The 16,092-nt window shown below is 43.7% G+C and overlaps 2 protein-coding genes across 2 annotated transcripts; one reads left to right on the top strand and one right to left on the bottom strand.

Annotated features, from left to right (window-relative positions):
* Positions 1-1,139: 1,139 nt before the first annotated feature.
* On the bottom strand, positions 1,140-2,168 carry LOC117595880 (cystatin-B). The gene is made up of 3 exons (XM_034298757.2): positions 1,978-2,168; positions 1,674-1,775; positions 1,140-1,375 (listed from the first exon to the last, which is right to left on the bottom strand). Exons 1-3 carry the CDS (start codon positions 2,053-2,055, stop codon positions 1,256-1,258), a joined length of 300 nt encoding a protein of 99 aa, XP_034154648.1. The 5' UTR covers positions 2,056-2,168; the 3' UTR covers positions 1,140-1,255.
* Positions 2,169-3,216: 1,048 nt separating this feature from the next.
* On the top strand, positions 3,217-15,427 carry LOC128317275 (uncharacterized). Its single transcript, XM_053228666.1, is given in 5 exon segments — positions 3,217-3,286; positions 3,593-3,636; positions 3,729-3,814; positions 13,098-14,575; positions 14,578-15,427. Coding segments are annotated over 5 exon segments (2,139 nt in total). The 3' UTR covers positions 15,039-15,427.
* Positions 15,428-16,092: the final 665 nt, after the last annotated feature.

The raw sequence follows: 16,092 nt of genomic DNA, 5'->3' as shown, positions 1-16,092 counted from the left end.
TTCTGTGACCTCAGGATTTGTCTGAAAGTAATGAACTCCGGGAACACAACAAAATCCTGTGAATAAAACTTCAAATTCACTCAATGTCTGTTGTGGTGTTTTCTTTATTTACAAAATCCCTCTTTATTAGATTCAATTTGAAGCACGATGCTCTGCCCAGTATTGCACAGGCATTTTGCACTTTGACTTGACATTCCAGAGTGTAAAGCATGTTCTTGTATTGGCATTCAAGGAACAGCTGACCCAGTGGCGACATCTTGTGGCCAGAATACGTCACTAGTTTTCATCGTGATTTTCTCATGTCATTTCTATCAAGTTTCAATGCATCCAGATCTCTCAGTGACATGACATTACAATCTGCACCTGTGTCTAGCTTTACAAGCAGCATCTGGTTGTTTAGCTTGAGGGTTTCAGTCCTTTGTTCTTGTCCAGTTTGCATTTCTTTTTTTTTTCACTCCATCCTTCTCACTGATTGGTACAGTTCAGTCTCTTTCATCTCTATTGTTCCAAGGAGCATTTCCTCATGACTTACTCTTGCATGATCAATTCCATGTATTTTACGTTGGTGCTCTGTGTGTGACTCATGCATTTCTTTGCATAATGAATCTTTTTGTGACAGGCTTTGCATATCTGTCTGTATGCAGGGCACTTTTTTGGTTTGTGTTTGTATCCACATGTTGTGCATTGTGCTAGTGACTTATCTTTCTTTGGCTGTACACATTCTTTTTCCTTTTTCACACACTTTTGCTTGTGAATTTTATGCATGGGCACTTCTGTTACTTCATGCAGTGTTTTCAATTGGCTTTGGCTCACTTCACTGGCACTGCAAGTGTCCACTGCTGTCTGTAGGGTTAGGTCAGTAATAACGACTCCTGTTCATTACACATCATTCAACTGATTTCAAACATCTGATTTAATGACTGGATTTAACTTAAACCATAGACTCACATAATAATAATAATAATAATAATAATAATTATTATTATTATTTTTATTATTATAAGGTACACATTTTAATAAACTTAAAATTAAAACTACATATTAGTCTAAAGAGGCCAAAAACATTATTATACTTTAGAAAAAACAACCACAGATTTTTAGAGAAAACCATGAACATAAAAAAAACACTCAAACCAACATTTATACTGATCATTTGTAGAAGTTTATTTTTCTCTTTAAGTTTATTTCTCTTTACCATAAACATGAAGCAATGGCAGAGTACATTTCATTACACACAGATCATTATTCAGGGATTTTAATGGATAATGATGCTGGGCAGTGGAATCACTACAGCTTTCTGAAGCTCCAGTTTAGCATTAGGACCAAGTCCTTGGAAAACTCTCAGAAAAAGACACGAGTCATTTCCCACATGCACCTGAAAAAGACAGAGAGAGAGAGAGAGAAACACATTTACTGTGATTGTTCAGAAGGTGTTGACTTTCACAGGGACGTGTTTGGCAGACGCTCCACATAAACACATTTAAAATCCTTGACGTTTTAATTTTATTAAAATTTTCACAGTTTCATATTTTCTTTGCTCTCAGGTTTCCTTAATATTGTCATTTTTTAAAAATCTTTGGAACATTAACCTCTAAATTAATTAAAGATCACAAGTTTTAGATTATAACATTACACACAGGTGAAATAAAATAAAAACACACACACACACACACCTTCATTTCGTAGTTTGATCCTGCCACAACCTGGCGTCGGTAGTTCAGGTGGAGGTAAACAGGAAACTTCCTTTTAGTCTTCTTCTCAGCTTCAGGTTTTAACTGAAATTAAAAATTGGTCACTGATTAAAAATCACAAAAAGCACAAAGCTGATAACAACAACAACAACAACAATAATAATATGTAAATAAACTTTACATTCTGGCTTCTAATTAGTGATCTCCTATCTTTCTATAAGCAGCCTACAGTCTTCAGGTAACAGATTCATCACCAGGTTATAGATTAATATAAACTGGTGTTTACCAACAAGCAGATTTTCTTCACTTCATCATCAACTTCCATCCATTCACTCCAGCCTCCAGCAATCCCCGTAGTACACATGATGTTTCAGATGAGTTTCACACGTGTCCTGCAGTGAGACTTTTTCAGCACAGACTCATAAGAGATTCACTGTAAAGTCGACATATTTATACTCTCACAATGATGCATCATGATGAATGATGGAATTTACAATGAAGTCTATATACGTTGGAGAAAACACACACACACCCTTACACACCCTTACACACCCTTGCACACACACCCTTACACACACACCCTTACACACACACACACACACACACACACCCTTACACACACAAAGATCAAACTGCAATGAGACGTGTTGTAAAAAAAAAAAAAGAAAATATTCCAAGGAACAGTTTAATAGGTCATTCATTAACTTGTGGAATTATTTGATTTTGCTTTACTTTCTCTCATGCTTAAAATCTGTTTTATTCTCTTTATGCTGATTCTTATTAGGCATCAAATTCAACATTTGTTTATATTTACAAAATACAATCAAGTTGGTCAGCAAAAACATGAAAGTCATTTTTTGTACTTTTGTCAGTTAAATAAAGATTCAAGAGAATTTACAAATTGCAGATTTTTGTTTTTATTGCATTTTAGAAAATATCCCAACTTTTCCGGAAATGGGGTTTGCATTTCTGAGTGTATTCTGTACCAGGATCTTCTGACCTGATCTGTCACGCCATAAGATAAATGGATAGAATGTACGAAAGGAGATAAGTGGTACACATTGTCATGTGAAGACCTTTTTTATCATTCAGAGAAGCTTAGCTCATTATATATTATGGCATAAATGACCTAAAACTTGTTATATATTGGGTAGATTTTCACACATGTAGTTAAACAGGAAGGGAGTCAAGTTGCTTGACAAGGCCGAAACAGAACCCTGACTAGACTCCCGTATTTCTCCACCTACTTCTGCAAATAAAATTCATCTGCTGTGAAGATCCTGTCAAAGGACTTATCCTTCCACCCTTTGCATCAGACTGAAGCATTTTTCTGGTGTAAGAGTGTATTATGCTTATTATTCAGTTAGTCCTCCTCATTCATTATTCAGTAACTGTTTTATCTAAGTTACTAACTATCATATAAGATTCAGTAACGATAAAAAAAAATTATTGTATAGTTTCTGGCATGGTCTCTGGATGCCATGCATCCACCTTGGGCACAGACCAGACAGCTTCTGTGGGTTGGATGGTTGCAGGTATAAAGATACAGATGCTGGGAAAGAGGCAATTCACAGTGAAAGTGGGGAGCCAGGCAGGTTAGCATGTGTTCTCCCTTGCTTCCATTAAGCCCTGTGCACTGTGGAACTGGACTTCCTTACCGCAGTCAGAGTATTACTGATATGCTGGTATTACAGTATGCTGCATATGGATCAAAGATTCAGCTCTTTCATAGTCCAGCAGTGGCCTATCCCACTGGGGCATGACACCTTAGGACCTGTGTTGCATTGCAGCTCCTTTCCACAACCTCAACACCAATAGGTTGATATTTTAATGGTCCAGTGAGGCAGCTGCAGCCTTCCAGTGCCCACGAGCCACTCTCACTACTCTCGTCACTGTCCCAGTATTACCCTTCCCTGATCCAGGTAGCACCATCATTGACAAAAGGGTTAGTGCTTTATTTCTACATCTCACCATAAAGAGATGCCTGTGGATTCTGGTTTATTCTGTGTTAATCTGCTCGAACCCCTTTACACAAAGGTGAAGGAGTTCTATCACAACAAACTCCAGAGAAATCCCAAGAAGTGGCATGTGGATAAAATGAGTCTTATTGATGGTGTGGATCTGTACAAACTCCCAAACACCGTGCAGTGCACAGTGCTGTTCATTACACATCGTTCAAACAGCTGATTGGTTTACTTTAATCTTAATAATAATAATAATAATAATAATAACATTTTAAATAGTGAAAAATGATTCTCTTGTTTCAGCCATGGTACAAATTGTATTGTACTAAAAATCAAAACTTAATCAATAATTTAGCAAAAAAATCATCATATATAACTTACAGTTCAAGGTCATGCTATTTGGGCTCTGTAATGCCCTACCCACCTTCTAGACAGATAGATAGATAGATAGATAGATAGATAGATAGATAGATAGATAGATAGATAGATAGATAGATAGAAACAACAGAAATTACAAGGAAACAGGCAATGCATTGAGAACACAAATTACAGTACCTATACTTATTTAACTAATTAAGTACAAATTAAATAAGATAAGTAAATAATTAAAGTGGTTAAAGTGAGGGTGATGATCATATGGTGACTGTCATTAGAATGTGTTCATAAGAAAAAAGAATAAATTCTGTCAAATCCAGTGCAGTAGAATGTGAAACATGTTGTTATTGCCCAGCTAACAGAGAGTGGATGCGTTGTACAGTCTGATAGGACTTTAACAGGAAACATGGCGAGCGCATCACACACGACACTGTCGCCAAACTTCTTAACAAATTGAAAAAGACTGAAAGTGTTGCAGACCAAATAGGACCCACCCATAGTGGTGGTCACACTCTTGATTTAATACTAACATTCAGATTAAATATATATTAAATATAGTCTCATTTCCACAGTCTGAAGCTATCTCATATAATTATCTCATCTCTTTTAAAATGTGTCTTAATCATAATATATGCACCTTGCAACGTCACATTAAAACATAAATGGCGTCAAACTAAATCGGTAGTATTTCAAATAGCCTGGAAGGAAAGCCTTTTGAGCTATAAGAAAGCTCTTAGTGCTGCTAGATCAATGTATCTCTCCACCCTAATTGAAGATAACAGAAATAATCCTAGATTCTTATTTAATACTGTAGCAAAATTAACTAGGAATAAGACGACAATAGAAACACGCACACAATCATTATATAGCAGCGATGACTTCATGAATTTTTTCAACCACAAAATAGAAAATATCAGGCAAAAAATTCAGACTATTAATTTAAAACCGGACAGTTTTATAACTAACCCTGTAGACGATAATATAATAATATTAGATCAACAATTACAATGTTTTACTCCCCTTGAAGAGACCGAATTAATTTCACTAATTTCATCATCAAAATCATCAACCTGTATACTAGATCCTTTACCTACTTGTTTCCTCAAACAGATAATTCCTGAAACAATCAAACTTCTTTTAAAGATAATCAATTCTTCCCTTAGCATTGGCTATATACCTAAATCTTTTAAATTAGCAGTTATCAAGCCCCTGATTAAAAAACCTGACCTTGACCCCTGTCAGCTGTCTAAATATAGACCAATATCAAACCTCCCCTTTATCTCCAAGGTCCTAGAAAAGGTTGTAGCACAGCAGCTATGCTCATACTTACATAGGAATAACATTCATGAAATGTATTAGTCAGGATTTAGGCCTCATCATAGCACAGAGACAGCACTGGTTAAAGTGGTAAATGAAAATTATTCGTAAACATGGTATTAGCTTCCTCTGTTATGCTGCTGACACTCAGTTGTATGTCCACAAATTTCATTTCATTAAGAAGTGTGTGTGGAAAATAAGCACTTTTATAACTTCTCATTGAAAATCATTCCAATATTCCTTTTCACTTTCATAAAAATCAAATGAGCTCTTTTATCCAATTCAAACTGAATACAGTAGCAACTATTAATTTTTGCAAATACATTTTTGTAAATGTTTGACAAACTTAATCAACTGAGCATCAAGAATATTTTTTCCTAATTTAAGAGTTAAAAATTAACACAATGAATTTCATTAAAAACATTTTTTTTTTAATTTTTAAGTAATAAACACACCGTTGATGAAAACTGTTACCTGTTACAATCCATTATCATGTATAAATTACATATCTCCAGGTCAAAGATCCAATGTGGTACATTACAAACAAACATTAATCTATTTTGTGAATGTCGTAGAATTCTAAAACACAATGGCTAATTTTTTTGTTGATATTTTTTTCACAATTTGGTCCATGAAGGGTTAATCAATGAAACAGATCAAAATAATCCCTTTATAAACACTTATAAAATCACAAATGAGGAGTTTTCACACATTAGTTTATTGGTTTTATTCTAATCTATAAACCAGTGGTGAAACTCTGCACTAGATTTAGTGTGAAACTTCAATAAACTTTTCTCCTTTTTGTTTTTAGAGGCAGTTGATAATGTTTACTCTGGAAACTCTACGTGCTGAGCGTTATTATTTCTGTAAGCTTGTAATGACTTTGCATTGCGTAAACCTTTAATCCTGTAAGTCATATCAGTGATTCTTTCACTTGAAGCCAATAAAAACAAGGCCTCAGGTGGTGAAACTGATTTAATGCACGGATACCGAACATGTTTTACTTTGTGGAAGAAATTCTTATTGCAAAAGAGAACCGTGTGCGAGTTACTTTAACCTGTAAGACGTTTTTTTTTTATGAATTATTCATTTAATGGATGGAGAATAAAGCTAATTAATTGGATTTCCTGCAAGGTTTATCATTGGGTGGTGAAATTGTACGTAAATCATCAGCACATTAAAGTGATCCACGCACAAGTCACTTTATCCTCAAATACAAATATCACGTATAAATGCACAGAAGCATGTTAGAACTATGATGCATTTTATTATAAATTTATTCAGGCACTAATAAAACCAGCTGCAGTGAAACTGATCTGCGTTTGCATGGAAATGCATCATCAGGGCCTCAAAAGCGTGTTTTAGGAACAATTTGATAATTATTTCCTTTCAACCCAAGTGTTGGTTCTCAAACATTAAAGCTCCTGAAGATCTTTTTTCTGTTCAATGTTATTTTAGCAGAAATTCTGATTTTCATTTTACTGTTAAAACTGAAAATGAGAGGTCAGGTGTTAATGATCTGTAACCTTCAGGTTTAGGACGTCTGTCAGCTCTGCAGTGAGAGTGTGTGTGTGTGTGTGAGAGTGTGAGAGTGTGTGTGTGTGTGTGTGTGTGTGACAGAGAGGTAAAGATCAGTGACTCACCCAGTTCAACATTGCCAAAGAAAATTTCTGTCAGAGAGAAGAGGACATACTGTGACATTCAGATACACACACACACACACACACATACACACACACACACACACACACACACGCGTGCACACACACACACACACACACACACACACACACAGACGTCCTAAACCTGAAGGTTACAGATCATTAACATCTGACCTCTCATTTTCAGTTTTAACAGTAAAATGAAAATCAGAATTTCTGCTAAAATAACATTGAACAGAAAAAAGATCTTCAGGAGCTTTAATGCTTGAGAACCAACACTTGGGTTGAAAGGAAATAATTATCAAATTGTTCCTAAAACACGCTTTTGAGGCCCTGATGATGCATTTCCATGCAAACGCAGATCAGTTTCACTGCAGCTGGTTTTATTAGTGCCTGAATAAATTTATAATAAAATGCATCATAGTTCTAACATGCTTCTGTGCATTTATATGTGATATTTGTATTTGAGGATAAAGTGACTTGTGCGTGGATCACTTTAATGTGCTGATGATTTACGTGCAATTTCACCACCCAATGATAAACCTTGCAGGAAATCCAATTAATTAGCTTTATTCTCCATCCATTAAATGAATAATTCATAAAAAAACGTCTTACAGGTTAAAGTAACTCACACACGGTTCTCTTTTGCAATAAGAATTTCTTCCACAAAGTAAAACATGTTTGGTATCCGTGCATTAAATCAGTTTCACCACCTGAGGCCTTGTTTTTATTGGCTTCAAGTGAAAGAATCACTGATATGACTTACAGGATTAAAGGTTTACGCAATGCAAAGTCATTACAAGCTTACAGAAATAATAACGCTCAGCACGTAGAGTTTCCAGAGTAAACATTATCAACTGCCTTTAAAAACAAAGTTTAATTTAAAAAAGTTTATTTAAGTTTCACACCAAATCTAGTGCAGAGTTTCACCACTGGTTTATAGATTAGAATAAAACCAATAAACTAATGTGTGAAAACTCCTCATTTGGGATTTTATAAGTATTTATAAAGGGATTATTTTGATCTGTTTCATTGATTTAACCCTTCATGGACCAAATTGTGAAAAAAAATATCAACAAAATATTAGCCATTGTGTTTTAGAATTCTACGACATTCACAAAATAGATTAATGTTTATTTGTAATGTACCACATTGGATCTTTGACCTGGAGATATGTAATTTATACATGATAATGGATTGTAACAGGTAACAGTTTTCATCAACGGTGTGTTTATTACTTAAAAATTTAAAAAAAAAAAAAAAAAAAAGAAATTCATTCTGTGTTTATTTTTAACTCTTAAATTGAGAAAAAAAATATTCTTGATGCGCAGATGATTAAGTGTATCAAAAATTTACAAAAATTTATTTGCAAAAAATAATAGTTGGTACTGTATTCAGCTTGAATTGGATAAATTTTATTCGATTTTTTGAAAGTGAAAAGGAATGATTTTAAATGATAAGTTATAAATGTGATTGTTGTAATGGAAGGAAATTTGGGGACTTTGGAGATTTTTATTTTCACCTGAACATCACACCCATATGTACGTGTTGAACATCTCATTCCAGATTTATTCCCCACAGCCACGCTCCAACATCTAGTGGAAAGCTTCCCAGAAGAGTGGAGCTTATTATAACAGCAAAGGGGACTAAATCTGGAATGAGACGTTCAACAAGCACATATGAGTGTAATGGTGAGGGTGCTCATACTTTTGTCCATGTAGTGTAGGAAAAATGAACTGGGAATTTATAACAAACTGATCAAATGATATAAGGAAAAAATGAAAGTTGATAGAGTTCTTGACCACAAGGTGGCACAGTCACAAAACTTTCAGGGCATGGTCCTGAAGATACTTATCAGGTATCGTGATGATATGTAGATGCATTGCTGAGATACACCCTCACATACTGTTTTTTGCATCTTCCAGCGTGTTACAGAAGAACCGGTTTGAATATCAACTGGACAAAATTTGTAGGAGAAGTAGCGAAAAAACTGTTTTCGAAAAAATCCAATATGCTGGAAAATCGAATTGCTGTCATGCAATGAACTCGTCTCGGACGCAGAGAATCCAGGGATGCCTGGCTTTTAAATTTTGGACAAATGGTTCAAAAGTTATGACCATAAATGTATTTCCAAATTAGGCCCAAATTTGACCTGACGTGGTCTTCTGCTGTTGTAGCCCATCTGCCTCAAGTTTTTACGTGTTATGCATTCTGAGATGCTTTTCTGCTCACCACAACTGAACAGAGTGTTTATCTGAGTTACTGTAGCCTTTGTGTCAGCTCGAACCAATCTGGCCATTCTCCATTGTTCTCCATCATCAACAAGGCATTTCCTTCTGCAGAACTTCTGCTCACTGGATGTTTTTCTTTATTGCACCATTGTGAGTAAACTCTAGAAACTGTTGTGTGTGAAATTCCCAGGAGATCAGCAGTTTCTGAAAAACTCAAACAGCCCTTTTGACACAAACAATCTGTGAGTCTATGTAGATGTAAGGAGCTGCACTTCACCGCTGGCAGCCAGCAGAGGGCGGCAGCACACTGTGAGAGCAGCCATTCCAGAGAAATCAGTTGCCCAGAATCCTCCAGGCTGATTAACCTGGATTGCTTGCACCTGCCAGGCAGGATATTTAAGGCGAACCTCTCAGGCTGCTCTTTGTCACACCTTTGTAGAGGGTTGACTGGTATGGTATGTCAGGGCTTTGTTTGGGCTTGTACAAAGAGCGAGGAAGAAAAGAAATACAAGAATCAAATGAGAAGGAGAAGAAACATGAAAAAGAAAAGGGAAAAGTAGAAAGAAAAGAGAAACAAGACAGAATTGGAAAGAAGGGAAAACTAAAAGATAAAAATATCCCAGGTTTTATACACACATATGTAAATATGCACATGTGAAAACTACCTTTCCAGAAGAGCTCCACGTTTTGGAGGCCCATTCCTCTTTTACTATTTTATTTTTCCCGATTTGATAAAGAAGAGTCCTTTGTTGGAGTATGCTATTTTGGCATCTCCTTTTGTTTAATTTTTCTCACTGTTTGCCTACACCACTTTGTAGGCATGTCTGTCCCATCTGAACCCACTCCACCCAGTGGTTTAGTAATGGAGCACACACCTCAAAGCACAGCGCTCCCTGGTTCAAGCCCCAGGGTGGCCTAATCAAAGTAAACTAATCACGCTCCCAAACATATTTCTGTAAACCATGTTTGCCTGTTCACTCATTGAGAGTTTCATCTCGGTTATTAAGAAACATGTAAAAAAAAAAGACATGTCTATGAAAAAACAGGACATGTTTCAAAGTTTTTACAGCCAAGCAGAATCATTCTCATGGAGCCTGTGAACTTCTAAAAGCAAGACAACTCCTTCATTATCACCTCATTTTTAATAAATGGAGGCACTTTTGAGATTATGACTTGGGTAGCAGGTGCAAATAAAGGTGAAACAGGTACCATAACTCCATTGACCCATATTCCACTTTTAAGGAGTCTGTTTACTAAATTTTCTCTCTTCATGAACCCCACCACAACTTTGTTCATACAGGAGGCAGAGTATATACTCTCACCACTGACCTGCTCTCCCACTGCCAACAGCACATCCTCCACCTATCCTCCACCTGATGCATCTCTCTGCTGTAACATGCAATAGATCAGTGCTGTTTGCCTGGTGTGCCACTAGATGGAAGTGTTGGGGAAAGTGTCTAAGCGGGGTCTGGGCAGAAGGAAAAGCAGTGACATGATGTGTGTTTACCTTCATGTGAGTAAACGGATACAAGTAGTTCACAAGTTGTGAAAGGCTCTTTATTTGGGTTGCAATAAGATGACAAACATAACATGGTATGAGGAGTGGGGTCTCTAAGTTGTTTAAAAAAAAAAAAAAAAAACGAGATGGAAAGCAGCTTGAAACTGCCTGACAGATTGAAACTAACTGGGAATGTTGACAGTAACTGGAGAACTTTTAAGCAGCAATTCATGCTGTAAATGCAGGCTGTTGGACTGGAGAAAAATAGCATTGCTGCTGACTGTTGCAGGTCCACAAGCCATCTAACTATTTAACACATTTGTTCCCCTTCAGGAACTCGAGCTGCGTCACGAAACGCTATGGGAACGCCCCCGCGTGACCGCGCTCTGAATCACGTGTCTAATCCGTCCAATGGATGGGCGAGACGTCACGGGCGGGGTGACGTAGCGACCCGGAAGCATAAAAGCCCGAGCGGCGAGCCCCGCGTTAGCTTCCTGTTTTCAGCAAGCGCTCTGTGTTTATTGTCTGTCTATTTTTGTCTTTTGGTGTTTTATCGTTGGCATGCCTAAAGCCAAGGATAAGACTAAGGGCGAGAGCGGGCAGCGCTTCAGGCCGTGTGTTCCTCCCTGTCCGCGATTTATTACGGGCGGGGATACACACAGTCTGTGCGTTGCCTGTTTGGGAGCGGAGCATGTTCAGTCGGCTCTCGAGGGAGCCGGCTGCGCACATTGCGAGCGTTTACCGCTGCGCACTCTCCGCTCCCGCTGGGCTCTCTTTGAGGAGGGAGCCCTCACTAGCGTGCCTCGCGGTGCCGGCCCCGCTTCTGCCGAGGCAGAGCGGCGGTTGCGCTCGTGGGGCTCGCAGATGGACCTGGCGGAGGGAATGGAGACGGGCCCGTCCCTTTCTCCTTCCTCACCCTCCAGGTCCTCTGTCCCCTCCCTGGGCTCGGAAGCACGCTCTGCGGTTTCTTCCCCCCGGGGAGCGGACTCGGCGCTCCACCTATCGTCCTCCAAGGAGGTCGATGTGGAGAGCGTCGACCCTGAGCCACAGTCTCCTCAATACGGGGAGCTGCTCGAGGTGGTTGCACGGGCAGTCGCTAAGCTTAGCATTGACTGGCCCGCTGAGTCACGGCCTGAGCCTCAGGGCTCTAGACTGGAGGAGCGTTTTTTGCGCAGTAGGCCACCACCTCCGCCCCGGAGCCTGCCCTTTTTTCCGGACCTCCACACTGAGGTGTCGAGGTCCTGGAATAGGCCATTTTCGGCCCGGTTGTTCAGCCCCACGTCTTCCCATTACGCTAATGTGGCGGGGCTGGACTACTCCGGTTACAGGGCGATGCCCAGGGTTGAACAGACGCTAGCCAGCTATCTGTCCCCTGCTGCTGCATCATCCCTGAAGGCTCCGGCGTTGCCTACCAAGCCGCTGCGGACCACCTCAGCGCTGGTAGGCAAGGCATACACGGCAGCAGGTCAGGCCGGTGCGTGTCTGCACACCATGGCGGTGTTACAGGCGTACCAGGCTGACCTGCTTACAGAGCTGGATGAGCAGGGGGAGAGTACGTCTGAGCAGGTAGCTGAGCTCAGGCGGGCCGCTGATCTGTCCCTCCGCGCCACCAAGGAGACCGCCCGTGCTATCGGTCGGTCTATGGCAGTCCTGGTGGCGGCGGAGAGGCATCTCTGGCTGACCCTGTCCGATATGAAAGAGAAGGACAGGGTCGTGCTCATGGACGCCCCGCTTACTCCCTCGGGCCTGTTTGGCGACGCGGTAGACTCCGTCGTCGAGAGATACCAGCAGGCCCGTGCTCAGGCGGCGGCGTTCCAGCGGTTCCTCCCCCATCGCTCTCTAGCTCGTGGGGCTGCCGGGCGGGGGCAGCCCCCTCCGTGTACGGCCCCCTCCTACAGGGAGGCCCAAAAGCAGAGCGTCGCCTCCCGTGCTCCCCCGAGGCGGGAGCAGGAGTCGCGACGGCGCTCTGGGCCCGGCCCTTCGGGCACTAAGGCGGATCTGAGGACCGTCCTCATGTCCAGAAGGGCCGCGGCTAAGAACCCCTGATGGTTTTGGCCCAGGGCTTCCGAAGGCGGGCCCCTCTGGGGCGACGTGGCGTACACCTCATCTTACGGTGCCCGGGTCCCCCCAGTGCCCTCAGGAGGTCGATCTGCCAACCCTGCCACCTATGGTGCTTCAGGGCGCAGCGGTCTCTGGTGAGCGCCTCTCCCAGTTCTCGCCCGGCAACGTAGCGGGTCTGGGAGGCTCGTGGCCTCTCCTGAGGCCTTCGCAGCGGTTAGCTCATTTCCCCCATGTCGGTTCGCCGCCTCAGGGCACCCAGCTAACCGCTTCTATTACACCAGAGGTCAGTCTTGAGAGACTGATTCCCTTAGTGAGCTTTCTGGCAGCGTGGAAACTTCTGCCGAATGTGTCTCATTGGGTCCTGCGTACTGTAGAAAGAGGCTACCGAATTCAGTTCGGCTCGCCTCCACCTCGTTTTTCTGGGGTTCTTCCCACTGTGGTGGGTCCCGAGCAGGCTCTGGTATTGGAGCAGGAAGTACGTACTCTCCTGAGGTGGTCCCTCCTCACGACAGGGAGTCAGGGTTCTACAGCCGGTACTTCATTGTTCCCAAGAAGGGGGGAGGGCTGCGTCCCATTTTGGACTTGCGGCAGTTGAACCTCTCAGTCGCTCGACTGAAGTTCAGGATGCTTACGGTCACTCAGGTCGTGTCTCAGATCAGGTCCGAGGACTGGTTCGTCACGATCGACCTAAAAGATGCGTATTTCCACATCTCCATCCTTCCCCCGCACAGGAAGTTCCTGAGGTTCGCTTTCGGGGGCGAAGCTTACCAGTATCGGGTTCTTCCCTTCGGCCTAGCACTCTCACCCCGCACCTTCACGAAGTGCGTGGATGCTGCCCTGGCTCCTATGCGACTACAGGGCATCCGCATACTGAACTATATCGACGACTGGTTGATTTTAGCTCATTCAGAGCAGATGGCGGCTCGGCATCAAGATGCCGTTCTCGCCCATATGAAGGAACTGGGGTTAAGACTAAACGCCGAGAAAAGCGTGCTTTCTCCAGCTCAGAGAACCGCTTATCTAGGCGTCGTGTGGGATTCGACCACGATGCAGGCACGTTTGTCTCCTGCTCGGATCGAGTCGGTCCTCACAGCGGTCGCGAGAGTGAGAGAGGGCCAGTCACTCACTGTAAAGCAGTTTCAGAGACTGCTGGGCCTATTGGCAGCTGCGTCCAACGTGATACCGTTTGGCCTGCTGCACATGAGACCCCTACAGTGGTGGCTGAAGACCAGGGGGTTTTTCCGAAACAGAGGAAACCCGCTCCGCATGATCAAGGTCACGCGACGATGCCGCCGTGCCTTAGCTTTGTGGAGAGAACCTGGGTTCTTGTCTCAGGGCCCGGTCCTGGGAGCTGCTGGTCGCCGCGTAGTGCTAGCGACGGATGCGTCCCTCACCGGATGGGGAGCGGTCATGAGTGGCCGTCCTGCCCGTGGTCTGTGGAGCGGCCGCCATCTCACTTGGCACATCAACCGCCTGGAGATGCTGGCCGTGTTTCTAGCTCTGAAACACTTTCTCCCAGACCTAAGAGGCTGCCACGTGTTGGTGCGCACCGACAACACGACGGTGGTCTCTTACATCAACCGCCAGGGAGGTCTGCGTTCGCGCCCCCTTTACAGGCTGGCGCTCCAGATCCTTGTGTGGTCCCAAGGGAACCTCCTCTCATTGAGAGCGGCCTACATCCCTGGTCTTCTCAACGTGGGAGCGGACGCCCTGTCGAGGCAGGGGCCGGTGCCCGGGGAATGGAGACTCCACCCCGAGGTGGTGGAGCTCATATGGCGTATGTCGGCAGAGCCCAGGTGGATCTGTTTGCGACGCAGGAGACGTCGCACTGTCCCCTTTGGTTCTCTCTGATTCATCAAGCTCCTCTTGGACTGGATGCCATGGTACAGCCGTGGCCGAGGCTGCGTCTGTACGCCTTTCCTCCGGTCGCTCTGCTCCCGGGAGTTCTGGAGAGAGTGCGCCGGGACAGAATTCGTCTACTGTTAGTAGCCCCGTTCTGGCCGGGCCGAGTATGGTTCTCGGACCTGATTTCCCTCCTAGACGGCTCCCCATGGGAGATTCCGATCAGGAGGGATCTTCTCTCACAGGCGGGGGGCCATCTTCACCTCCGCCCGGAGCTGTGGAAGCTGTGGGTGTGGCCTCTGAGGGGGCACAACTCCGCGCTTCCGGTCTCTCAACCGAGGTTGTGGAGACCATCCTCCAGTCCAGAGCTCCCTCTACGAGGAAACTGTACGCCCTGAAGTGGAAACTTTTCACTTCCTGGTGCGGAGACCGCCGGCTTGACCCTGTTCACTGCCCAGTTGGTACAGTGCTGGAGTTCTTGCAGGCCCGCCTCTCCGCGGGACTGACCCACTCCACCCTGAAGGTGTACGTGGCGGTTATTGCGGCCTGCCATGCCCCTCTCGATGGCCAGTCAGTGGGCAGGCACCCCTGGGTGACACGTTTCCTCCACGGTGCGCTGAGGATCAGACCTCCAGCTCGATCTCGGGTCCCCTCGTGGGACCTGGCTGTGGTTTTAGAGGCTCTCTGCAAACCCCCCTTCGAGCCCATAGAGGAGATTTCGGACCGTCTTCTGACGTTGAAAACTGCCTTTCTCTTGGCAATTTCCTCTCTTAGGAGAGTGGGGGATCTTCAGGCCCTCTCGGTGGCCCCTTCCTATTTAGACTTTGCGCCTGGTTTGGCCAAAGCATTCTTGTACCCCTGAGCGGGGTACGTACCGAAAGTCCCCTCCTCGGCACCACGGCCGGTCATGCTGCAGGCTTTCTGTCCTCCTCCCTTTAGGGAGCCCGACCATCGGAAGCTCAATTGTACGCGTCCAGTGCGAGCACTGGACGCGTACGTCCACAGAACTGCCCTGTGGAGAAAGGCAGACCAGTTGCTTGTTTGCTTTGGTCCCCCTAAGAGGGGTTTTCCTGCTTCTAAGCAGACCCTCAGCCGGTGGATTGTAGAATCCATTTCTCTGGCTTTCGAGTCCTCTGGTCTCCCCAGTCCCCTGGGGGTCAAGGCTCACTCTACCCGAGCGGTGGCGGCCTCTAAGGCCTTTCTGGCAGGTGTGTCCTTACAGGACATCTGCAACGCGGCGGGATGGTCCACGCCCCTGACCTTTGCCAGGTTTTATGACCTAGATACCCGAGCCACTCCCGGCTCCTCTGTCCTTGTGCCTTAGGCTTGCCTCCTCCTGGAGGCAGGGTCTTGTAAGTCTGGCGGCGTGGGTATACTCGTTCCCATAGCGTTTCGTGACGCAGCTCGAGTTCCTGAAGGGGAACGTCTCCAGGTTACGTATGTAACCATGGT

Source organism: Pangasianodon hypophthalmus, chromosome 23 (genome assembly GCF_027358585.1).
Source record: "Pangasianodon hypophthalmus isolate fPanHyp1 chromosome 23, fPanHyp1.pri, whole genome shotgun sequence".
Taxonomy (NCBI): Eukaryota; Metazoa; Chordata; class Actinopteri; order Siluriformes; family Pangasiidae; genus Pangasianodon; species Pangasianodon hypophthalmus.
This window is presented reverse-complemented; position numbering and strand designations above follow the sequence as displayed.